The 26,836-nt window shown below is 38.3% G+C and overlaps 1 protein-coding gene across 2 annotated transcripts in view; it reads left to right on the forward strand.

The window, feature by feature from the left end:
- The window catches only part of LOC126266967 (mitotic checkpoint protein BUB3), a 67,215-nt gene extending 40,692 nt beyond the window's left edge, over positions 1–26,523 (forward strand). For both annotated transcript variants that reach the window (XM_049971694.1, XM_049971695.1), the window contains exons 6-8: positions 11,478–11,623; positions 15,012–15,151; positions 26,052–26,523. In XM_049971694.1, coding sequence (XP_049827651.1) covers positions 11,478–11,623; positions 15,012–15,151; positions 26,052–26,170 — 405 coding nt within the window. In that variant the 3' untranslated portion in view covers positions 26,171–26,523. The remainder of the gene's footprint in view (positions 1–11,477; positions 11,624–15,011; positions 15,152–26,051) is intronic.
- The last annotated feature ends 313 nt before the right edge of the window (positions 26,524–26,836 follow it).

Consider the following 26,836-nt stretch of genomic DNA (forward strand, 5'->3'; position numbering starts at 1 on the left):
TTTATATCTGGTATTTGCATAATATTTACTATTTGTGTGTGTGTGTGTGTGTGTGTGTGTGTGTGTGTGTGTGTGTGTGTGTGTACCCTGTATCTGTTTGTAAGTGTATTACCCCTTAGTGTTGACAATAACATGAAAGACTTTCAAGTAGATTGAAAGGTTTTAGGACTTCAGCTTTTTCAATGAGGTCTTACTTACAGGGCAATTGTAGAAAGCCAAAAATACATAGTGAAAACAGCTTATTTATAGGTATTGTAGTTTGAAGAAAAACATCCAACTTTATTCTTTGTGTGCCACCATTAAACATCACATGTCTTTCACTTGGGAGTCTCCATTTACAGTTTTATTTTTACCGGCAAATGCCGTTTGTTACTGATGTCAGATTACCTATAGATCTGACAGTTACTTATTAATGTGCTCTCTCAATATAGTTCTTGGTCTTGTCCGTTAACTGTAATTAGAAACTGTTGAAGGATCCTCACATCACTGATGCAAACCTTCATCTTTTCTAAATTATCATTCCAAAATACACTGACAATAACTATTTCTAGGATTTGGACCAACTCATTTCATTGCACTGTTCCATAGGACTTCTGCGTAAGTTTTGTGATACCATATATAGACTTGGCTTAAAGTTGTCTTCTAAATTGTTAATAAATTTGCAGTGGTTACTGCAGATGTTAAGATTTTCTTGCTTTATAACATATCAGTCTGTTAACTATCTCACTCACTGGCATTGTCTCCACTTCTTGGCCATGTCCTTCCGTCTGAGACCCATAATATTTTTGATAGGCTTATTACTGATGATTTTACGTTAGCTACAAAAACATATATGCTCTTGCTAACAGAAATGTAACTGCTTATCATACGATATGGCTCTAATGAACTACATTTACCCAACTGTCAGATGAGGTTTTTTTCCAACTTTGTGCCTCAGAAAATACAGGATCATCTTAAATTCACAGATTGTTGCTGAGGTCTGTGTTTTTAATTTGTTTAATAGATTAATATAGGGATCATCTTACATTTGGGTCATTCTGTGTCAATTCAACATAGCTCTCCACCTGACCATCTTAGATTTTTTTCAAATTTGGTGCATACAATGATACAGACGAGAGATGGAAAACTACCAGTTTGCTGAGGTTTGTGACAATTATGAAAGTTGCAGTTCTGCGAAATTTGGAAATACTGTGAAATTTGCATGTGTCTGCCTCACACCAAAACCTCCACATGTCAGATACTCAGATTACTATCAAACGTTGTATGTAGATAGAGTATCAACCAAAATGCTGATTTAGTTCATGCTGTGTGTCGTCCAGTAGAACATGTATAAACAGTAATTAAAAGGAACACTAGAACTATGGAGCACAGGAAAGGCATATCTGTGATTCATAGTTTTTTAGATGTTGTGGGTGAACGGTAGAACATTAGGTCATTGTACCAAAGATCCCTCATTCAGGCACCACTGAAGACAATTTGTTTTAACTGTTTATCGTGAAACTATTGTATGGGAGAACATTTTCATGACATGTAAAAGGACTTTCCGGAATCATAGTAATGCCCTTTTGGCTCTCTCTTTTCGCTTCATTATCTGAGAGAAGCAAACCTGTAGAGGCACATTTGTATAAATGTGCATGGAGTTCTGTTGGACATATGTAACAGAACATGTTCTGTTGGACATATGTAACAGAACATACACCACTCATGATGAAGCAGCTAGTGCATTTCTAATTCCACAGAATAAGTATAAACAGTCAGAACACTAGAATAACGAAACAATTGCATCACACACATGGAAGTATTAATAGTCCCATATAACACTTTCACACATAATGCATTTAAAAAAAAAAAAAAAAAAAAAAAAAAAAAAAAAAAAAAAAAAAAAAAAACAGTTGTCATCATTAGGGTATGAACCCAGGACCCTTGGTACAATGATCTAACGCTCTACTAACTTCCCCACAGAAGCTGTACGTATTAGTTGCTCACAGTAGTGATTTTCTTGTACTTCTAATTAATGTTTATGCCCGTTCTACTGGATCACAGCACATAGTACAAACTAAATTGGAGGTTTGGTTGATACTTGATTGACATACAATGTTTGGTAGCTATCTGAGTGTCTGACATCTGGAGGTTTGGGTGTCAGCATAAATGATTATAATTCAGATTCTGATATAGTAATGAAATTTGTCTAATTGAAAAGCTAATGAGTAGAGCTTTACATTGAAATGCAACACAGTGGGTTTCTAAGAATTTTCACATTTATCTTCATTTTTGATCTTGAATATCTCAGAACATTACACCTTCAGCTTTTTTGGAAAAAAAATTATTTTATTGCCCCAATATGCCAGTATAAATGTGGTAAATATCAATATGGCACACCAAAGGCATCATGACCAAAAATTTATTTCGTCTACATAACTACATGCAGTAAGCAACTATGTATCCATGGGTGGTCCCCTCCCCCCTCCCCTTCCCCCAGAACAGCAGCAATAGCAGTCACTATTATTCTGACAAATTGGTGAAAGTATCTTGCTGTGTACAGCCAATCAGAGAGACTTTTTTTTCAGCTAGACATTGTTAACTTGTTTCATGGCTGTAACTTATTTACTTAAACTATGCACTGTACGTTGCTGTGTAGTATTCAGCACTAGGGGGGGGGGGGGGGGGGGAGTAAAGAAAAAGATCATTTCAGGTCAAAGTTTTAGTGCTGGGATCCATTTAGAGAATAAGCTCATGCAAGTGTACAGAAGAATTAGAGGAATGTTCAGGAGTGGATGGTAAAAAAAAGGGTCCTAATATATTGTTAGGTGGAAAAATTGGAGCAGATGTAGAAAGGAAAAACCACAAAGCTCATTAACCCCTGCAGGTGTTGCCTCAGCTGTACTAAGTACTTTGTGTAGATTCTTCAAATGGCCTTCAAATATGACTAAATATTCACACTGTCCCCATTTGGCAAAGATATCATGTAGAGGTATCAGTAAATTAACAGAAAGTTGAAGGGTAAACTGTCAATTAATTTATATACCTCATTCCGCCTCCACAGATCTTGGTGTCTGTTGGTCCTTTGAGCTGGTGCAATAAGGATGTACGTAATTTCGCTCTCCGTGTTATTTTAATTAAAGGTTGTAATATGTGGAAATCACAAGTTTTCATTCTACTGTCAAGCTATGTCCTAATTTCCTTCTCCCAGTGCGACAAGGACTTCCATTTTTAAATGGATGTTTCAAAGAAGAAATAAAAACGGAGAGAACAGCCGCCACAGCCATGCCAGCATTGTTGTACATTGTTGGGAAGATGAGGTAGATATTAAAACATAAATCAAAATTCAAAGGAATCAACATTGAATTAATGTTCCAGAACTGCCACTATGTTTCACACGTGTATCCATGCCTACGCATGTTTCTCGGCATATAAATTCTGGTGCAGCTAAACGATATTTACTTCAGCTCTGAATAATTCACATTATCTGTCTCCCGAACCATTGTAACTTTCAGAGAATATGTTAAGTGAAGACGAAATAGCATTGGACCTGGCACTGGGTTCTTTAAACACTAACCGTGGGCTTTTAGGTGAATCTCCAGTGGAGAAAAATAGGAAAATGTACCCAAAGCCTGTGTTGGAACATACGTGACACAACTGAAGAAAGAAGAATGTGAAAAATGGAGATAGATAAATTGTAGCCAGTCCGAAATGTTTTGCTACGCAGAATATATGTGTGACAAAAGACAAATTTTAATGGTACTTCCAAAGAGCTGGATTGTAAGGAAAATTATGAAATAATTTTCCACTCCAGATTACAGTGGTATGAAGAGCAAAACGATTTTAGCTGAACATGGTTTATTAGTGACACCAAATCCAAAGTCAGTTAAGACGATGTGAGAAACTGTTCAACACATACATGATTTTCACTGTGATCGTAATTTGAGCCTTGAGATGCCAGGAAGAAAAGATTTTGTTTCTGTAGGGAGAAAAAGAAAAGAAAAATGGAACTAAGAGTACATAAGCAAGAACAGCTAGGGTTGCACAGTCTTAAGAAATTGCTTGTATATTTCAAAGATACGTACCCAGATGTAAATATTGGATTCTCAAAATTTTGTGAGTTGAGGCCAAAACACCGTGTCCTTGTGTATATCAGTGGGACCCATGCTGTTTGTTCATGTGTCTCTCACCAAAATTTTAAGTTAATAGTTGAAGGGTATAAATTGAGAGCTAACAAAGTGTGAAGAATGCATATTACGATCATATAAACAGTGTGCACTATTTGTTATATGCAAGCCTGCACTTCCAGCGTGTTTCTTAGGTGGATGTTCCTATTGTACAAGTTTGGTAGAACTGATGGATTAGCTGTTTGAACTGTTTAGTTTGAACTGCATTGACGAAATTACAAACAAATGTTGGTTAACTACAGGTAGGTTAGTTCTTGAGACGATTTGTTTGTAGCTTGCTTCAGATACGCATATAATAATTAAATATGCCAAGTATCATATGTGGGAATATGTGCCTTCAGCATAATACTTCATCAATTCCTTAAAATGTCACATTCAAACTCCAAAGCACATTTACCACTTTCCTGATGAAAATGTTGCCCAGTACAGAAATAGAAACCAGGAAGACTTCAAATGCCAGTTTTTTGCTTTGGCACATGGTAAAGGACCTTGTGTTGTGGTTGCAGGCACTGTAAAGAGATTAGCTATACTTACAAGCCTCAAGTGACCTCATGAAAACCATATTTTGACACAACAGTTGTTTCAGTGTTGCAAATAAATATTCCTTCATGTGTCTTCAACTATACATCAGTTTCCAGTTATGACTAAGACGTTACCAATCTGAAGCAATATTTCAAGAATACAAGTAGGATTCTATTTAACTGTAAGTTCCATTGCATAATACCTATTAATAAAGGTATAATAAAAACAGACACGCATTCTTCTTCTGTAGTGAACAGAGTGGAGTCAGTGATTGATATGTGGAAACAAATGCTGTTAACAGACAGGCATGAATTTGTTGTCAGTATGTATGACAGTCATTGGTGGGTTGCATATGTCTTACAAAGTTATGAAGGAACAAATGAAGTACAGGCCAGCTTCTTGCATCCGTGTGGACCATCTCCATCATTTGTGTTTCTTTCCACAGCAGACTCTTGTGTTTTCAGAAGTTGTGACATTCACACAAGACTAGATCCAGTGACACTACTAGAAGGACATACTCTTTCCCTGCATTGATCTGTTGAACATTAACAATTTAATTGGAGACTTGTAAAACAAGGTGTAACCACATTGTATTGCCTTTTCACTGAAGCTACACTGTAAATGGTTCATAATACCACTACAGTAATATAAACGTTATTTTTGTACAACATTACTTATGCATTGTATTTTTTAATCATTTCTGTTTCATATTTATTTGCTACATTCTGCATTTTGATATTGTACTGATTCTGACGAAATAATGTTTTGAGCATGATGCCTTTGATGTGCCATCTTGATATTTGTCATGTTTATGGTAGCATATTGGAGCAGTAAATCTTTTTTTTTATAAAAAGGAATAAAGTGGGATGTTTTGAGATATTAGAGGTCAAAGGTTAAGGTCAATGATTTTGAGTTTGAAAGTTCTTAGAAACCCATCGTGCTGCATCTCAGTGTAAAGATCTACTCATTAGCTGTTCAGTGTCAGAAGTTTCGTTGCTGTATCTGGATTAGGTGTCCCTCTCTTGCCCTTTCTAAGTACCTCTTTCCCCTCCTAATAGCCCTCTCTTTTCCTGCTTTTTACTCCCATTTTACTTGAAAATCTTTCTGCTGTCATCCATTCCACCATTATATTTGTACTGCTCTTTTTTACACTTGTATTTGTGTTATTTTTTTAAATATTAGATCTACTTTCCTTTATGATGAACACTGAAGACACCATTCATGTAACTACCATTTGAGACTATACATAAGACCTTACTACATCTTTCTCCCTCTATCACTTTTCCCCCCATCTTGTGGTTGCTAACCACTGACCACTTGAGAGGAACCCTTTTCTTAATTGCTGTGAAATCTGATTCATATCTGATATTCCATTATTGTTTTCTTTCTATACTACATCATATTTGTCACCTCCACCAAGCACGTAGCACTTCTCCTGGTTTCACTCTTCCTGTGCCTTTGTTTGTGGCCATTTCTTTATATTTCTGTAGTTATCAATGGAAAAATGTTCAGTTCTGTAAACATATGTAGGACTGGAATGAGATTCTCACTCTGCAGCGGAGTGTGCGCCGATATGAAACTTCCTGGCAGATTAAAACTGTGTGCCTGACTGAGACTCGAACTCGGGAACTTTGCCTTTCACGGGCAAGTGCTCTACCATCTGAGCTACCAAAGCACGACTCACGCCCGGTACTCACAGCTTTACTTCTGCCAGTATCTCGTCTCCTACCTTCCAAACTTTACAGAAGCTCTTCTGCGAACCTTGCAGAACTAGCACTCCTGAAAGAAAGGATACTGTGGAGACATGGCTTAGCCAAGAAAGGATACTGTGGAGACATGGCTTTGCCACAGCCTGGGGGATGTTTCCAGAATGAGATTCTCACTCTGCAGCGGAGTGCTTGTTCTGCAAGGTTCGCAGAAGAGCTTCTGTAAAGTTTGGAAGGTACGAGACAAGATACTGGCAGAAGTAAAGCTGTGAGTACCGTGCGTGAGTCGTGCTTCGGTAGCTCAGATGGTAGAGCACTTGCCTGCGAAAGGCAAAGGTCCCGAGTTTGAGTCTCGATCGGGCACACAGTTTTAATGTGCCAGGAAGTTTCATATGTAGGACTGTTTAGTCGGGATAGTCATGACCGTGTTTGAATATGTTTTGACAAATAGAGATTTTCACTAAACAGTTATAATTATCTATACTATCATAACAAATTTAACTTGAAAGACGGTCAGAAGAAACACACTCACAATTTTTATGTTTGCTCAAAACTGTGAAAAATGTGCTTCTTTTATGGGTGTCAAGATGAAATTGTGATGGTTACCAATGTAATTTTGGCATCAAGTCAAATTTGCCATAATCTCATTTAATGCTGTCCTTTGTAGTTTTCTCTCAACATACTGACTTGAGGCACCATTACACCAAACCAGCTTCCACTCTGTATTATGTTAGCAATTTTGTGGTGGAAGTGTAATACATAAGTGGGGTATCCTGACCCTGTGTGTATGAAGGCCTGCCGGACGATATGGAAATTGGTGACAGCCACTAGGTGTCTTAGCAACATCTGCAGGCGCTGCTGACACCGCCGTAAGTGCTGCTGCCTAGACATGCCCTCTGTGCCGGCGTATCGACACCCATGGTTTCCCTTTAAAGCCGGCAACATAGTGATCCTGCAATAAGTTGTAGTTTTTCTGCACTACAGTATTGATCCTGCTACACATCTCTGTCTTGGTTCTGAATTGACTACATCTTTATTTTCAATCCTGGTTTGCTCACTGGCCTTGTTGTTCTGTCGTGCCATCTCCATTGTCTGTTCTTTTGTCACGTTGTCCACCTGTTGCTCTTTGGTGGCGTGCTGTCGACTCTTTTGGCCAGTTGCCAATCGTCTACTTGTTCCAGAGTCATTCCCAGATGTGTCTGATTCCAGTCTCTCTAAGTGGTGTTTAGTTAAAATGATAATTGTGTTTCTTGACACTGAACTCGTGGAACAGCAAGAGCAACAGCTACCCCAACAGCAATTTAAGCAACAGCAGTTCCAACTTCTATCAAATTGGTTACAGGTTCAAGGTTCCCAACCAATTTAGGTTGTGCTCAGTTCCCAGCCAGAGTGCCTCCTGCCCTGTTTCCGCCACTTAACGATGCAGAGAAGGATTGGGTCATGTATTTCTAGTGGCTGAAATGGCACTTTCCTGCTTTTCAGGTTTTGGATGATGCTCTCCAATGGTTGCTCTTCCTTTCTGAGGCTCCCCCTGAAACAGAGATGCAGTGCCCTGTTTCTGCCAAGAGTGACCTTTTTCTGTCTCTTTATGGGCAGCTGTTTAGCAAGAACTCGATCGCCTCTAGGAAGCTTGGGTAACTGAACCTGTCAAAACTAGTCATTGGGCCACACCAGTAGTATGGTCAAGAAACCCAGTGGTTCCATCTGGTTATGTGGAGATTTCAAATTGACAATCAATGGCCAGGCACCAACCCAATCCTGTGTCCGAAAGACCTTCACACGAAGCTTGTGGAGGTGAATATTTTTTCAAGATAGACCTTGCTGACACACATTTGCAGATCCTTCTGTATGAGAAATCACTGTGCATTGTGGTCATTGGCACCCCCTTCGCATTATGCAAATATAGACACTTGCCCTTTGAGAACCCTTCTGCTCTGGCGATTTTCCAGAGGTACCTGGAACAGTTAGACATGTCTGTTTCCGCCTTGTGCTAACTACATTGATGACTTCAATGCCACAGGCGCTACACATCGGAACAACATTGCAGCCTCTGTCCTTCTTTACTACATTGTGTGATTCGGGGATCTAGTGCCACGTATGCAGAAGTCAGCATTTTGAGGAGTAAGTGAAATAGCTTGGCCACTTGCTCAACAAAGATGAGATCCATCCCACTGACTACAATGTTTCTACCATTGACACTCTACCCCACTCCCAAAACTTACAGGAGCTTTCTGGGGAAGGTGAATTATTGTCCAAAGTTCCTTCCACAAATGGCCCACATCCATTCAGTCATTTGCAAAAGAAGGGCATTCAGTACAGGTGGACAGGTAGGTGTCTGTGAGTGTGCTTTCACACAGTTGAAGGGACTGTTGCACTAAGCAACTTTCCTTATGGCCTCTACTCCATCGTGTCTACAGGTTTGGCTGCAGGAGCCTCTTCACAAGGCATTGTTGCAATACTGGTGCATAAGAACGAGGATAGTACTGAGCAATTGATGTGCTATTCATCATAGATGCTGACACCTGCTTGAAAAAAGATTTGTAGATTGAAAACAAAACTTTGTTGATCACCTTTGACTTTAAGAAATTCCATGTTTACCTATTAGGGACCATTTTACCCACATTATGAACCACAAACCGCTAATAGCTCCCTTTGGGCCCCACTCTTGGCATCCAGAGTGGGCTGCATGACGCCAGTGTTGGGCGCTCTTCCTCAACTTCCACATTTATGACATTAATTACAAGCCCACAGCACAGAATGCAAATGCAGATGCCCTTTCTTGTCTGCCCTCGAGGCCCGACCCAGCATTTGACCGAAAGGAAATTCCCTATTTCCACAATGATGAGGAATGACAGCACACATCTGATGGTATTCCTATTACAGGCAACATGCCTGCTGGCTGCAAAGTTGTGAAGGCCATGGTGTGTGACTGTTTCGCTTGTGCCTGGCACAAGGCTGCTCCAACCAAGTCTTATGCCGCCAGCTGCCCACCCTCTCCCAAGCTCGACCACCTGAGGGACAGCATTCATCTGGACTTTGCTGGCCCCTTTATGGGATGTATGTGGCTCATTCTTATGGACAAGTGTTGTGACTATTCATATATGCTCAGCTTGGAGCCCACCACCACTGGCACTGATTCCATCCTGATCCTAGCAATCTAAGGGCTTCCCTTCACTATCATCTCAGACACTGGACTCCAATTCACAGCAGCAGCATCCAAACTGAAATTCACAGCAGCAGCATCCAAACTGATCTGCGTCTCCAATGGCATCAAGTCTGCCGTTTCAAACCTTCTCTGATGGTGAAGTGGAGGGTATGGTGCGTATGTTTAAGCAAGAAATGTTGAAAGCGGTAGGTACTTCCACCAGCACGGCTTTGCTCACTCTGTTTCTGCCCATGGCTGTGACCCCGCAGAGATTTTTGGTGGGTGACAGCCACATGCTCTCCTCCAATTCCTGTCCCCGAAGCTGGAAATGACACACAGAGTGCTTACTGCCCGACAGCTGTGTATGCATGCTCGTATTGGGTGAGACCCTTGTGGATGCTTGTCGCCTTCAGTGGACAGCACCGTACGATTATGGACACTATGAGATGTGAGTGCTGGCATACAAACCAGCTACGTCTGCTCCTACTGACTGTTCTGCCAGTATGTAAATTGATTACAGCCATTAGGCGGTGCAGACATGTCTGCAGGTGCTGCTGTTGCCACTGTGAGTGCAACCACATGGATATGCCTGCTGTGCTTATCTGTTGGCACCCATGGCTTACCTCTAAAACCAGCAGCGCAGTGGCTCTCTCTGACATCAGTTGTGATTTCTCTGTGCTATAATGTTCATTCTACATGTTAGTTTTCAATCTTGGTTTGCTTGTTGGACTTGTTATTCTGCCTTGTGATCTCTGTTGTCTCTCTATCTCTCGTGTTCTCCATCTCTTTAGTGCTTAGCTAGTCAGCCAGTTTCTGCTGGTTGTCGAGTTGTTCCCAATTTGGTCTGATTCTGCTGATTATAATATTATCAATCAGCCTGTTGCTGGTAAAATAAGATCAGATGTAGGTTCTGAATATTGGTAGACAGTCATCACTAGATCTCGGAGTTGTTCGTGCCTATTGCCACAAGTAAGTTATGAAGTGGCAGTGAAGGAACGATCGGGAGAATGTACGTGATATTGAAGCACAAGCTGTCATTGAATCATTTTAATAGGCAGCTGTTGGAACATCTCCTTTCTCCCTCTTCCCTTTTGCTAATACCATCATCAGCTTTCTGCTCCAAAAGCAATGTTTACTTCTTGTCATCGATCTGTCCATTTCATCCATGCTTGGTATGTGGTGTCTAAATTGTGTTCATCTACATAGAGATTCCTTGCCAGCGAGGGCTTTCCCATTGACAGAGTCCAGCTGTCCATATTAAGATTTTCTGTAATTTCCCTAAATCTCATAAGGTAAATTCCGGCATAGTTTCTTTGAAAATAGCACATACCATTTACTTCTCTAGTTCCAGCTTTTGCTCTGTCACTAATGACCTTGTCATCAACAGGATCTTATATCTCCTTTCTTACCTTCCTTTCCTCCCATAGATAGAGTATAAACAGTTTTCAGGAATGAGCTGATAATTCTGTACCAAAGAAGTATCATAGATAAGATGCGCCATTGTAAAGGTATAGCAGTGTAGATGAATTTTAGGCAACAGTTTTTATTTTGTTTTATTTTTTAAGGCTTGTATCTTCTAATAGAAGGTAAGAATGAAAGACGTGGCAAAGATTGGTGATGTGTGTTTAGCAGTACGCTCAGAGCAGGGTCCTTACATTCACACTATTATTAGAGAGTGTGTTTTTTGGAGCTGATCTAATGAATTCAAGATATCATTGTGATGTTCTTTGAAATGGGTGTATGTAGGATATAAATGTTAATGTTTGAATTAATGCTGTGGCCTAGAATCTAGTATATGAGATTTGCCCCATCAGATAATTTTACTTACTAACATGAAGGAATAATATCCTACATATTCTCAGGTTATTACTTTGAACAATGGTGGAACTTGCCCAGAAAATTTGGTATTGCCTGACAGACTTTTCTGTTGCTTTGCAGGGTTATGTCCTGAGCAGCATTGAAGGTAGAGTGGCAGTCGAGTATCTTGATACTAGCCCAGAAGTACAAAAGAAAAAATATGCTTTCAAGTGCCATCGGATTAAGGAAGGCGGAATTGAAAACATTTATCCTGTCAATGCCATAAGGTAAGTTTTACACATGCACTAGCACTTATAAAACCTCTACAAGTTAGAAGACCACTGAACCATTAATCTCTATAAATGACAGTGACTTCCATGAAATGTACGGAAACACTTAGTTTATCAATATAATTTGTGTTACTCTGTGCATGGTACAATGCTTGAGGGAACAGAAATTAATTCTGTGAGTAGTGTTGAACTCTGAAGGGAGTGTAGTGCTTTTTCAGGATGTCAAAGGTAAAAATTGGTGCTTTCATTCTGTGATAACTGTAAGAAATTTTGAGTGTATCTCTGCATGGAATTTTTTTTAATTATATTATATTCCTTTTCCTGTGTTCCTGCTTTTCTTAAACATACTGAAACAACATATGTGGCAACTGCAGTGAGTTAATTGGCATTTGAATTTGACATATTTAGGGTAAAGGTGTAGCTTTGATTACTTTCAGTCACGTGATTGTGGATCACATTTATGTTAAGAGTGAGTGGGTGGTTGATGTGTTGAGCAAGATGTGATCAGTTCACGAACTTATGACAAGTAAAATTTAGCTTTAGGATAGGCAATTGATCTCTGATATTTCTTACATGGATGGTAATTTTATATTTGTGCCTCTTGAACTTAAAGCTTCAGCTTGGAACTAGCTTATATCCTTTCTTTATAAGTCCCCAAGAGGTTCTCATGTTGTTGTGTTACTGCCTGGCCTACAATAATGGGGACAATGGAGAGATACACTTCAACGTAGTCTCAATCTTGTAACTGTCATGAAATTCTTTCACTCTTGTTACGTTGCTTATTTGTGACACTTTAACTATTCAAGCTTTGAGTTGCACCTTGGGTGGATTAACATTTCCACTTGTCACAAATGATAACTAGGTTTAATACCTCTAATGATTGGCATCATTAATTGTCAACAAATGTGTGCAGACATTGAAATAGATTGGAAGAATGATTTTAAATAATTTCAGGCAAGGGCTACAGTACTACCTCAGAATTGCTTGATGACTGTTTATATTTCACAGGATGAAAAGAAAATTTTGTGTCTTAGATGAGTTTGGTTTTCATGTCAAGTCAGAGGAAGAGCCAAATTTGAGAAATAAAGAAGAAAGATAGGAAACTGTTTCGAAGTGCAACTTGATGCATTCATGCCATTATGACACCTGTGTGTGAGGAGACAAACAATATTGATCCACTAGCAACTTTTTTTCCTCCTGAATTGATCACTTCTGCTTTAACTCACTATGGAAGTGCTTCAATAACCCATTGTATTAAGAGCTAGTTACTGTTTTACACTTTTCCAAACCTCTTGATTTTAATGGCAAGTTCCTAAGAATACTTTTCCCGCCAGTTTAACAGATTTAACTGTTTCGGTGCACAGTCACCTATGTCACCCTCTTTTAAATTACTTGTGCTTCTAGGAATAATGATAACATGATTCATCTACAGTCACAGAATGATACCAGGAGTCTTTTAGATAATGCGTCAACTTCCTTGATCACAAATAGTGTTCCTCAAGAAATTTTAGTGTCAAGCATGTAGTGGTCTTTCCTGGAGCTATACCTAGGAGAAAGCAACATATTGGTTGACCCTACTTAGAGTTCAACAGTTAACAAATCCTTGTGCAAAACCCCTCTCTTGCAGCATCTGCCACTGGAGTTGGCTTAGCATTTCATTGACACTTTTGTGCTTACTAAATGATTATGTAAGAAAATGCACTGCTCTTCTGTGGATGGTCTCTTCTTTCTCCATAAATTCTGTCTGGCATGGGTGCCACACTGAGAAACAGTATTCAAGTATTGTTGGAAGGAGGATTTAGTGTGTTACCTCTCTCATGGGTAAACTATACTTCTTGAGGATTCTTCCAGTGAATCTCGGTCTACAATCTGCTTTACCTGCATTTAATTTTTTGCAGCAATTCCAATTTTAAATCACTTCATACATATACTGACAATATTATGAAAGGGATAGATGCTACTCACAGTGAAGTGGAGATGTTGAGTCACAGATAGGCACCACAAAAAGACTGCTAGACAAGTAAGCTTTTGGCCTTAAGGGCACACACAACTCTCGTACATACATATGACCATTGTCTGCTGAGGCCAGTTTGTGTTTGAATTAGTGTGTGTGTGTGTATGTGTGTGTGTGTGTGTGTGTGTAATTCAGAACGAGGCCTAATGGCTAAAAATTAATTGTCTAATGGTCTTTTTGGACACACTACGATGAGTAACAATCTGTACTTTTTCATAATATTGTGATTATTCCATAATTGATTTTCCATTGTTTTTTCATTTACTCCTAGATATTTTTTGGAGGTGGCTGCTTCCAGTGATTCTTCTGCAGTTATGTAATTGTGCAATAACAAGGCTTCTTCCTATTTATCCACAATCTGTTATATTTGTTTATGTTGAGGGTCTGTTCTTAATCCCTGCAGAATCAATCTTCTGCAGGTCATCTTGCATTTCATTGCAATTTTGTAGATTGCGACTTCTCTGGATATACAGCATCATCCACAAAGTACCTCAGGGGAACTTCCAACATTATCCATTTGCTCATTTATGTATATTGTGATATGTAATGCTCCTATAACAGTCCCTGAGGTAAGTCCAAAGTTACTTTTATGTCTAAAGAATTGTCCCTGTTGAGAATGACATGCCATGTTCTGTTTCCTAGAATCTCTTCAGTCCAATCACACAGCTGTTCTGATATTCCATGCGCTCTTATTTTGTTCAGAATTGGGTTACAAACAGTCTTGCGCTCCCCTCCCCTAAAAAAAAAAAAAAAAAAAAAAAAAAAAAAAAAAAAAAAAAAAAAAAAACCCTAAGAACACTTTGCTCTTCAGGTGCCCTTGGGTGCACTGTGAGGAGCAAGTGTGGTGGCACTACACTTAATACTGTAATACTTTGACCTTCTTATTTCTCTCTTGCACCTTTCTCTTCATCTTTCCTCCTGTTTCTCCTCATATCAGGAGGATCCGTCTGCCTTAGCTTGGCTGTTGACTTGCCTCCCCCCTCTCTTGTTTCCATCCTCCTTCCCCCAATCATTCTATTTTATCTCTCTGAATAAGGGACAATAGTTCTGAAAGATGCAGTGCTGTGACATATTTTTATTTAGTGGTAGAAATGGGAGGTATGCCTCCTGCCAGCTTAGTCTTTGTCTGTCAAATTTTAACAATTTTATGAATGGAGTAAACTAGGTATTGTTAAAGTGCATCACTGTCACATTCTGTAGTTACTTACTATATATTAGATTATACTTGGGTAATTTCCAAAGTGTTCTACCCATATGCTAATATAATCTTTCTCACAAAATCTGTAATTTGATACAATTTTACTAGAATAAATATGCTTCATAGACATTTAAAAGTATTTCACTATTAAACTTATACTGCATTTTTCCCAGTTTTCATAACGGCTACAACACGTTTGCGACTGGTGGATCCGACTGCTATGTTAACATATGGGATGGATTCAACAAGAAACGTTTGTGCCAGTTTCACAGATACTCTGCTCCGATATCATCATTGTGTTTCAGCAATGATGGTAAGTAAATCTCAAACTATAATTTAATTATAAGACTATAAGAATGTTGTACCCTAAGTTAAAATCTTGAAAAACTGTTTTGAAAATCTGTGGCAACTATCTTAATTCATAGCTGTGAATACACAATTGTATGTCCTCCACAAATTAAAATGTAGGCTACAAAACAAACTAGTACCTGAAGCTGTGTAGTTGATATCCTCCTCACTGAATGTTGTGGGCTACTTTTAATTCTTATGTTGTTGTTTAACTGAATACCAGTGAGCAGTTTATTGACACACACCTAAAATTTGCCTATAATAAACTAAGTATCCTTATGTGCTCTCTCAGGTTTTCTCAGTATGATTGATTAATAGTGAATTTCTGGGTGTTTAGCTAAATTAGTTTCCATTTCTTGCACAGTATTTCGATGACCAACCCAGCTGTCTTCTTCAGGTGCTATGATTTCTGCTACTAATATGTACTCATGCCTGGGCTCCAACCAGACTGTGAGCTGTTATTGGTCTCACACTGCTATGTATAGCAGAGTTTGATTTATGATGTCCAATGTGCCCTTTGATAATCTTTTGTTTTATAGAATAGGCACTGATATTCCATGAAACGCAAATTCCATCAGCATTTTCCAACTCTGATGGGTGTGACAGTCGGCAAGATTTTAATAAATTGAGTGCCAGATCCTGCAGTGTTGTTTAAATTAAAACATGTATTCCTGTTTATTATGTTTCCTTAAATCTTCGTTTCAATACTCCCCTTAATTATACTGCCCCAGAAATGTGGCATTCCCACTATGATACTGGTATCATCATATTTCATTTCATGATTATATTTGAGGCAGTGTTTGGGGACAGCTGATATGCTTGGTTGTTGTAATTAAATGTGTCACTGATGCCCTGTGCCCAATGAAGATATGCCACATTTGCATAGAATGTGATACCTGACTTTTGGAGACATGAACTGTCTTTAACATCCAAAGTATACTTTTTATCTTAGTTGAAGACAGCAAAATACTCTGGATGACATGTGTCTGTAGGATTCCACCTATCTTCCTGAGTATTGGGTCAGTATAAGGAAGATAAGTGATTTTTGGCTTCTCTTCCTCAGTCTGTCTCCACCTCTCTCTTAGACATTCTTGACTTTGATTGTATCACCCTTTCAATTTGATGAGCTGAGAATCCATTCCTTCAGAACACCAGCCGTAAGTGCTAAATTCTCCAACAAGGCTCTGCATATCTGAAATTGTCAGAGCTCTATGGACAAGAGTATTTTTTGTGACAAGTGATAATGGCTCGAGGCATGGAGATAGAGGTTAGTTTATGTACTGTGACCTAGGGAGCCATCCAGTTTTCTCTTGACTAACAAGGTGAGGAAAGGTAATTGACACTCCTTTCAAGTTTTATTGTGTGTTAAATATTTTGATATATATAAAATTTAAATGTTCCAGGGAGTCGCGAAGCATTTCCCCTCCAAGTGGCTGTGCCACATACCAATAGAAAAATCTTTTTAACTTGGTGGGTTCTAGTGCCTTTGCTTCAGTGTTTGATATACAGGTTTGCTACGACAAGTGGTAACGGATTATCTGTAGCCATACCATTGGTTTGTTTATAATATTTACTATTGAACAGAAATGAGTTGGTCAGGATGTGCCTAAAAAGTTCTGTGAAACAACTGATGAACTTTTCCACAATGAATTCCAATGGAACTCTGATAGAGATGGAGACTACACTGAAACTAACAATAATGTCTGTATCCTGGAGCTGCAGTCGACTGAGGTGATGAAAGTAATCAGTGGAGTTGTGTATGTGGAGAAGTGTGAAAGTCCATTTGCAACTCCGACAACTGTTTACATTGCCTCAGTCAAATGCAGCTCCAGGATACAACTATTAAGCCCAGTTTTGATATAATCTCCCTCTTTACGAGAGTCCCTTTTCCTGATTCTTCGGAACTCATTGTGGAAAAGTTTGACGATTTCACGTAACTTTTTGGGCGCATTCTGACATCAACTTATTTCCTGTTTAATGGAAAATACTAGGAACAAACCGAAGGTGTGATGATTAGTAGTCCATCACCACCTGTCCTGGGGAACCTGTACGTGGAACACTTTGAAGCAGAGGCACTAGAATATGCAAAGTTGAAACCCTTATGTTTTATTGGTACTTGGATGCCACATTTGTAGTATAGCCACATGGAGCAGAAAAGCTTCAAGAGTTCCTGGAACATGTAGACTCTATCCATTGAAATATAAAATACGTAATGGAACTTGAAAAGAGGACCAACTTCCTGTCCTCAATGTGTCGGTTGAGAGACCGAATGGATCCCTGGGTCACAGTGCATATTGATAACCTACACACATGAAACTCTATCTGCACAGCACGAGCCATCACCATCCGGCACAAAAAGATACTCTGGTCCATAGAACTCAAAACACTTTCAGATGAGGAGAATCTTGCCGGATAATTACAACACTAGTTATCAGGAGAAAGAAAACTGGCGTTCTACGGATCGGAGCGTGGAATGTCAGATCCCTTAATCGGGCAGGTAGGTTAGAAAATTTAAAAAGGGAAATGGATAGGTTAAAGTTAGATATAGTGGGAATTAGTGAAGTTCGGTGGCAGGAGGAACAAGACGTCTGGTCAGGTGACTACAGGGTTATAAACACAAAATCACATAGGGGTAATGCAGGAGTAGGTTTAATAATGAATAGGAAAATAGGAATGCAGGTAAGCTACTACAAACAGCATAGTGAACGCATTATTGTGGCCAAGATAGATACGAAGCCCACCCCTACTACAGTAGTACAAGTTTATATGCCAACTAGCTCTGCAGATGATGAAGAAATTGAAGAAATGTGCGATGAAATAAAAGAAATTATTCAGATAGTGAAGGGAGACGAAAATTTAATAGTAATGGGTGACTGGAATTCGAGTGTAGGAAAAGGGAGAGAAGGAAACATAGTAGGTGAATATGGATTGGGGCTAAGAAATGAAAGAGGAAGCCGCCTAGTAGAATTTTGCACAGAGCACAACTTAATCATAGCTAACACTTGGTTTAAGAATCATGAAAGAAGGTTGTATACGTGGAAGAACCCTGGAGATACTAAAAGCTATCAGATAGATTATATAATAGTAAGACAGAGATTTAGGAACCAGGTTTTAAGTTGTAAGACATTTCCAGGGGCAGATGTGGACTCTGACCACAATCTATTGGTTATGACCTGTAGATTGAAACTGAAGAAACTGCAAAAATGTGGGAAATTAAGGAGATGGGACCTGGATAAACTGAAAGAACCAGAGGTTGTACAGAGTTTCAGGGAGAGCATAAGGGAACAATTGACAGGAATAGGGGAAAGAAATACAGTAGAAGAAGAATGGGTAGCTCTGAGGGATGTAGTAGTGAAGGCAGCAGAGGATAAAGTAGGTACAAAGACGAGGGCTGCTAGAAATCCTTAGGTAACAGAAGAAATATTGAATTTAATTGATGAAAGGAGAAAATATAAAAATGCAGTAAATGAAGCAGGCAAAAAGGAATACAAACGTCTCAAAAATGAGATCGACAGGAAGTGCAAAATGGCTAAACAGGGATGGCTAGAGGACAAATGTAAGGATGTAGAAGCTTATCTCACTAGGTGTAAGATAGATACTGCCTACAGGAAAATTAAAGAGACCTTTGGAGAGAAGAGAACCACGTGTATGAATATCAAGAGCTCAGGTGGCAGCCCAGTTCTAAGCAAAGAAGGGAAGGCAGAAAGGTGGAAGGAATATATAGAAGGTTTATACAAGGGCAATGTACTTGAGGACAATATTATGGAAATGGAAGAGGATGTAGATGAAGACGAAATGGGAGATACGATACTGCGTGAAGAGTTTGACAGAGCACTGAAAAACCTGAGTCGAAACAAGGCCCCCGGAGTAGACAACATTCCATTAGAACTACTGACGGCCTTGGGACAACCAGTCCTGACAAACCTCTACCAGCTGGTGAGCAAGATGTATGAGACAGGCGAAGTACCCTCAGACTTGAAGAAGAATATAATAATTCCAATCCCAAAGAAAGCAGGTTCTGACAGATGTGAAAATTACCGAACTATCAGTTTAATAAGCCACGGCTGCAAAATACTAACACGAATTCTTTACAGACAAATGGAAAAACTGGTAGATGCAGACCTCGGGGAAGATCAGTTTGGATTCCGTCGAAATGTTGGAACACGTGAGGCAATACTGACCTTACGACTTATCTTAGAAGAAAGATTAAGAAAAGGCAAACCTACGTTTCTAGCATTTGTAGTCTTAGAGAAAGCTTTTGACAATGTTGACTGGAATACTCTTTTTCAAATTCTAAAGGTGGCAGGGGTAAAATACAGGGAGCGAAAGGCTATTTATAATTTGTACAGAAACCAGATGGCAGTTATGAGAGTCGAGGGACATGAAAGGGAAGCAGTGGTTGGGAAAGGAGTGAGACAGGGTTGTAGCCTCTCCCCGATGTTATTCAATCTGTATATGGAGCAAGCAGTAAAGGAAACAAAAGAAAAATTTGGAGTAGGTATTAAAATTCATGGAGACGAAGTAAAAACTTTGAGGTTCGCCGATGACATTGTAATTCTGTCAGAGACGGCAAAGGACTTGGAAGAGCAGTTGAACGGAATGGACAGTGTCTTGAAAGGAGGATGTAAGATGAACATTAACAAAAGCAAAACGAGGATAATGGAATGTAGTCAAATCGGGTGATGCTGAGGGAACTAGATTAGGAAATGAGACACTTAAAGTAGTAAAGGAGTTTTGCTATTTAGGAAGTAAAATAACTGATGATGGTCGAAGTAGAGAGGATATAAAATGTAGACTGGCAATGGCAAGGAAAGCGTTTCTGAAGAAGAGAAATTTGTTAACATCGAATATAGATTTATGTATCAGGAAGTCGTTTCTGAAAGTATTTGTTTGGAGTGTAGCCATGTATGGAAGTGAAACATGGACGATAACTAGTTTGGACAAGAAGAGAATAGAAGCTTTCGAAATGTGGTGCTACAGAAGAATACTGAAGATAAGGTGGATAGAGCACGTAACTAATGAGGAGGTATTGAATAGGATTGGGGAGAAGAGAAGTTTGTGGCACAACTTGACTAGAAGAAGGGATCGGTTGGTAGGACATGTTCTGAGGCATCAAGGGATCACAAATTTAGCATTGGAGGGCAGCGTGGAGGGTAAAAATCGTAGAGGGAGACCGAGAGATGAGTACACTAAGCAGATTCAGAAGGATGTAGGTTGCAGTAGGTACTGGGAGATGAAGCAGCTTGCACAGGATAGAGTAGTATGGAGAGCTGCATCAAACCAGTCTCAGGACTGAAGAAAAAAAACAAGAAGTTAAAATTGAATGGGTGATGCAATCAAGATCAAGAATGCCTGAGGGAGAGAGTTGACAGGCTGAGAAAGAGAAGCCAAAAACATCTTACCTGCGTTATACTGGCCCAGTATCTGGAAAGATTGGTAGATTCCTATGGACATGCCATCCAGTGTATTTTACTCCCTTCCACTAAGATAAAAAGTATACTTTGGAATGTTAAAGACGATCTGTCTCCAAAGTTGGATGCATATCACATTCTGTGCGAATGTGACGTCTCCATTGGGCACAGGACAGATAAGGAGTAACTTTCCAAAACACAATTAGTCCACAAATAAAAATTTTACAGGAGAAGCAAAGAATGAATATTAGGCTAAGTTGTGGAGTAAATTAGGATTTTTGTTGAGTATTTTTTAAGCTTCAAGAAGTTAGAAGAATGGAATGAGTTACACAAATCTCACTCCATATTTAAAGGCAGTGTTGGCAACTGAATTTTTGAAGTCTATGAACTTTTCTCATTTCGCATCAGCCAGATGGACATAATGTGTTTTGAAACAAATTTACGTAATAAAAAACCATTGAATGGTTACTTACTATAATTGTTAACAAATTGTCTTTTGTAGCAAATTTACAAATGTTGTATTCTCTAATCACTCTCTCAGAATTAAAATTAAGCATGCCATTTTCAAACATTGTTAAAGTGTACAGCCATAATTTTCATCAAACATGCGAATTACAATATACGCTGTTTTACTCAAAATCATCTAAAACTTTTAAGCAGTTAAATCAAAATTATTAATAATTCTTTTCACAACTTAGTTCATTTATTATATTAAAATAATTGTAAAATTCATTTTACAAGAGATTGAAAAGAAAATCATGTTTTGGACATCACTATCAAAAACGTTCCCAAGTTTTTAATTAAAAAATAATGTTCAAAATTTACTGGGTATTATTCTTTCAAACTTCAAAGCATTTGATATCCTGGTTCCTCCTCCAGGCAATCATATTGTACATCTTCAGTTTTGTCTTCCAGATTGTGCATCAGCCAATCTCCCTGAAGTACATCAACATAAAATTTTAAGGAATCAGCGTCCTTCCAACTTTTACCAAATCGTTGTTTCAGAAGCACAAATAAATCCTCCTTTCGTCTGATTTTATTGGATGTACCAAACTGAGAATATTTGGGGGATGGATGTGATTTGTTGCTACACCTCTTTTTAGCAGGGTCACATAATTTTTTGATGTATCATCCAAACCATACGAGGACTCCATCCTAAAAACAACACAGATTCTTTTTCCCTTCAATTTCTTTTTTAGTATAACCCATTTCATGTCTCTTACCCCACTGGCTTTCTCAAATTTTGGCAGAGGTCCTTGGAATTCAGAACAACTGTCTATACCTAGTCGTCAAACATTCCCAATTTTCTGATAAATCCTGTGATATTGTTCAGGAGTGAGTATTTCAGATAGCTTCCGAAGACTTTGTTCCACAGTACCAAAAGGTCGATCTGCAGGTAAGTAGGAGCGACCATGCACTGGAAATGTAATGCGTATCTCCTTTACTGAGTCTGGAGATTTTTTTTAACAGCCACTAGTAGAGAGAATGAATCACATGGGTTTTCCTGTTTTATCCAGTGTAGCCATTGCAAAATGGTCTTATTGTTGAAGTATTTTCTTCATATCTGCACTTAGTCAGAGCATCTATTAGGGCTGAGGCTACTTTGTTTGAACCTCCACCAGCCTGGTCTTCAGTCCAGCAGTAAACAGGAGACTTATTGTCAGTATTTGTAATACAAAGAGCATAATATGACAGTTTATGTGTGTAATAAGCTTCACCAATAGTGAGTTTTGGCAGGGGTTGTTCTTGCTGCAAATCAAAGCATAAAGACAAGCTATTTGGCATGTCCTCTTTCATATATTTTTTTAATCTGCTTAGCTCTCATTTTGTGAGCAGCAAGTTCAGCTTGCGCCCTTTGTCTCTTAACCAAAACTTTACTTAGTTTTATTTCATGTTTTATTCTACAGCAGTAACTACAAATGTCTACTGCAGGATCACCAAACTCCACATTAAATCTTTTTGAGAATATATTTCTGAAGAAGCACTTTTTTACTTTTAGGGAATCAGGGACACTTTCATTATACATTTTAAAAAGTTTTGTGATATTTAAGTCGAAGATAGATAGTCTCTTCTACTTTTTTGTCTGCTACAGTGACTTTTTCTAGCCTTTGAATTTGCGATAAATTGTATCACACTATCTTCCTTTGCAAAGTTTTGTTTTGTTCTGTGATCCACTTCTCTTTTTTCATAAATGACGTTTCCAGCAACTACCAAGGAAGCAGTGCTGTTAAGTCAAATTGTTTCTATTCCAAACAGAGCTCTAAAAATCTTGGAACACATCGGAACTTGCAAGCTGTCTACTCTCACTTGAAACTTTGTAGTTTGAGTCTTCAGTTTCCCATTCTCTTTCCGAGGATGTCATCGTTTCGGACTGGAGGAAACCATAAATTAAGACAGAACCCTGTCCCGCTGTAGTTTAAGTGTGTGTAGACTTTGAGCCTTTTTCTGATTAGATGGTTCAGCAGTTGAATCTTCCTCTTTATGCCCATGAATAGGCTCAAACTCCAGTATTTCAGGTCCCTTGTCATGGTATCTGGAAGAGTTGAATAGTACACATTTAAGAGGATTCCTATCCAGAAATTAAAATTAAACAAGTAGTTAGTATGTATAGTAAAATCAATTTAGTAGACAATCTTACAAAAATTATCTTTCAAAACATCTTACCTCTCTATCTGCTCAATCTTCCTTTTTGTACACCCTTCTGCCACTTCCTAGATCCAGAGGAGTGGTCCCCTACACGTACAACTCCTTCCACATCAGTCACATTTTTCATGAACAAGATACCAACGATCCAATCTGTTTCATGTGACAATGCAATGGCTACAATAATAAGTGGTATGGGTATACAACTGATACGTTGTAGAAATGAAGGATGGATGTTCATGAAAAATACGACTGATGTGGAAGGAGTTGTACGTGTAGGGGACCACTCCTCTGGATCTAGGAAGCGCAGAAGGGTGTTGCAAAAAGGAAGATTGAGCAGATAGAGAGGTAAGATGTTTTGAAAGACAATTTTTGTGAGATTGTCTACTAAATTGATTTTACTACACATACTAACTATTTATTTAATTTTAATTTCTGGATAGGAATCCACTTGAACGTGTACTATTTAACTCTTTAGAGTGCACACGCATGTGCACATGCGCGCACGCCTCGTGTACATGTGTGTCTATTGTTGACGAAGGTCTTAATGGCCAAAAGCTATAATTGTGAGAGCCCTTTTTGGTGTGCCTGTCTGTGACTCAGCATCTCCACTATATAGTGAGTAACAACTTTCCTCCTGATTTTGTAGATACATTCTAGTGAAGTTTTAAAACACATTGTGTCTTGGTGCCACAGCTTTTGTCTTACTGAAAAAACCTTCGTTAACAATCAGCAGTAGATGGACTTGTTGCGATTCGAACCAATTTCACTGATGGACTTTTTGCACTTTGAACGGAAAGTCAAATTTTGCACCTGATTTAAATGGTTAAAATATCATTTTAAGTTAAAACAACACCTTAGCTCAGTGTAGCACACCTTTGTAGAGTAGAAATTTGCTTCAGATAATTTTTGACTGTGAGTGGCCTTATTGCGTTTTGAAATGTCACTCCTCAGATGAAAGGAACATCAGTGACCCACTTGACTAAAACAACCAAGCATATCAGCTGTTGCCAAGCACTGCCTCAAATATAATCATGAAATGGAATACACTGTTACCAGTAGTGTGGTGTGAGTGCCAAGTTTCTGTTGAAATAAATGTGTCGGGAAACATAATAAACAAGAATAATAATTTCAATGTAAATAAGACTGTGTGTCTGGCATGTGATTTATTAAAATCTTGCCGGCCATAACATCTATCAGAGTTGGGAGATGTTGATGGAATTTGCATTTTATGGGATATCAGTGCTTGCTTTGTATAACAAAAGAGCATCAAAGGATGCAATGGATGTCAGGTATCAAACTTGGCTGTAACTGATGGTGTAAGATCAACAGTAGCTCACATAATAGCAGAATTTGTAGCACCTGAAGAAGACGGCTGAGTTGGTGGTTGACTTATTGTGCAGAAAATGGAAACAACTACTCTGTAGAACACCTGGAAGTTCACTATTAAATATTCTTATCCTTTTTAAATAAGATTTTCTAGAAACTATGAAAGTTATTCACTGCTTTGTCTAGTGTGTGGGATATCTTGTTAGGAGCTGCAGTCATTTGCACACACACATGAATTTGAGGGCTTGCCTATGTTTCAAATGACCGCTTTTTGAAACACCATGCAGTAAAACCTGTATTGGGTGCACCATGGAAATTGTTGTAAATAATATTATGTAGACATAATTCAAATTTGGGTGTATTATGAATGACTGTCTTTCCTTTTGCAATAGGGAGATAGGATAGTCTTGTTCCCTGACAAATAGCTATTTAAATAAAACACCTTTTAATAAGCAAATAAGTCATCAGCAAATGGGAGGGTGGGTGTGGGCCACGTGTGTGTTTGTGTTTGTTCATATATTGCAAAAATTGCCCTCTTCATTGCCACACCTAAGTTCAGGTAGTGTAATTAGTTAAGAACAAATGAAAACAAACTATTAAATGTAACAGTCTGTTTCAGAAGCCAACCCATCCGTCTGGTTTAAGATAAAAAGCAACAAATGCATTATTTTTTTGTTAAAGGTGATTCACTATTAAGCAATCACTAATGTAGTTTTAATGTTATGAGTCCAAAAGTGCGTGAGTATTTGTTCAACAATTAGTAAAAAATAAAAAGCAAGAATAATTTCAGGGGAACAAAAGACCGATTGAACAGTTTTTCAAATTGGTCCAATATCTGATGGTGATTGTACAACATGATAATTGATCCACTTTTTGTGTTGGAAAGGGCACTTGTTTTTGTGTGTTATATCCTATTATACTTACTCAAAAATACCATGGTACATTTGACATTATTTTTAGTGTCTGTAAAAAACATTAATGATGAATATTTTGTTTTCTTTCAATAATGTTATTACTGGGAACCTCCTCCCCCCCCCCCCCCCCCTCTCTCTCTCTCTCTCTCTCTCTCTCTCTCTCTCTCTCTCTCTCTCTCTCTCTCCCCCCCCTCTCCCCCTCTCTATCTATCCACATTTTTATCCCCGCTCAACATATATTCACTTTGTCAGCCTTCTCTAACTGTATTACTTTCCTTTTTCTCTGCCGCTCTCACAAGCCAGTGTTGCTCTTTCTCTCCTTGTTCATTCTTTGTCATATTCCCCTTCATTCTCTTTGATCCACCCAGTCATCTTCTCACTTTCAAAGCTGTAAATAGTGAAATAATTTGCTCTTTAGTTGAATCTATTGTATATATTAATTAATATCGTAATTGAAAATTTAGAAGTTTTCCACCAATAGGCTGTCGAGATATTGATGTTTTACTAATTAGAAAATGTAACAAGCTACTGTCTTCACTTAGCAACATAACCATTGTTTCTTTTACAGGAACTGTGTTAGCCATTGCCTGTTCATATATATATGAGCAAGAGATGTCACCTGAAAATATGCCAGAGGACAGTGTATTCATTCGTTACGTGACAGATCAGGAAACGAAACCAAAATGAACATAAATTATAAATTGTACAAATGAAATATTGAAATTCTGAATTTAATTTATGCAGGGTAGAATTTTAAACTGTCATTGAAATATCATCATATTATTGTGAAAGAGTGAAATTTATTTTTTTAAATGTTGCTGAAACTGTTACTGTCTGTGGCACTTGTGGAGTGATGATCGATATTTAACTCAGATCTACATAAAAAGCTACTTCAGTTTATGTTTTCTAGAACATAAGCGCTATGGCAAACAAATAACCAAATAGTACAATTGAAACATGGATTTTAAATGCCATTCTTGTAAATGTCTATCCTTTTGTATTATTCTTTTTTTTATTAAAACTCAAGTGAGAATGAATAATTTAATTGATTTTATATTTGCCCACTTGTGTTGTTGTTTTTGTTGTTTTTGCATTGAAAATTACACGATTGATTGAGTTAAAGTGTGAATGCCAACTTGTTTTATCATTCCTCTTCTTTGTACAAAAAAACTATTTTCTACTACTCATGCATTAGGAGGTGAATGTAGATGGGTTTGATTTTTAACATTTACCTGTTCAGTTTCAGTACTACTAACTTGAGAATTAGATTGAAAGTTGTAGACGTGATTTACTATTTGTGCAGCAAAAAAACTGATGATGAAAGACATAGAAAGAATATCAATTTTAGACTGG

Source organism: Schistocerca gregaria, chromosome 4 (assembly GCF_023897955.1).
Source record: "Schistocerca gregaria isolate iqSchGreg1 chromosome 4, iqSchGreg1.2, whole genome shotgun sequence".
NCBI lineage: Eukaryota > Metazoa > Arthropoda > Insecta > Orthoptera > Acrididae > Schistocerca > Schistocerca gregaria.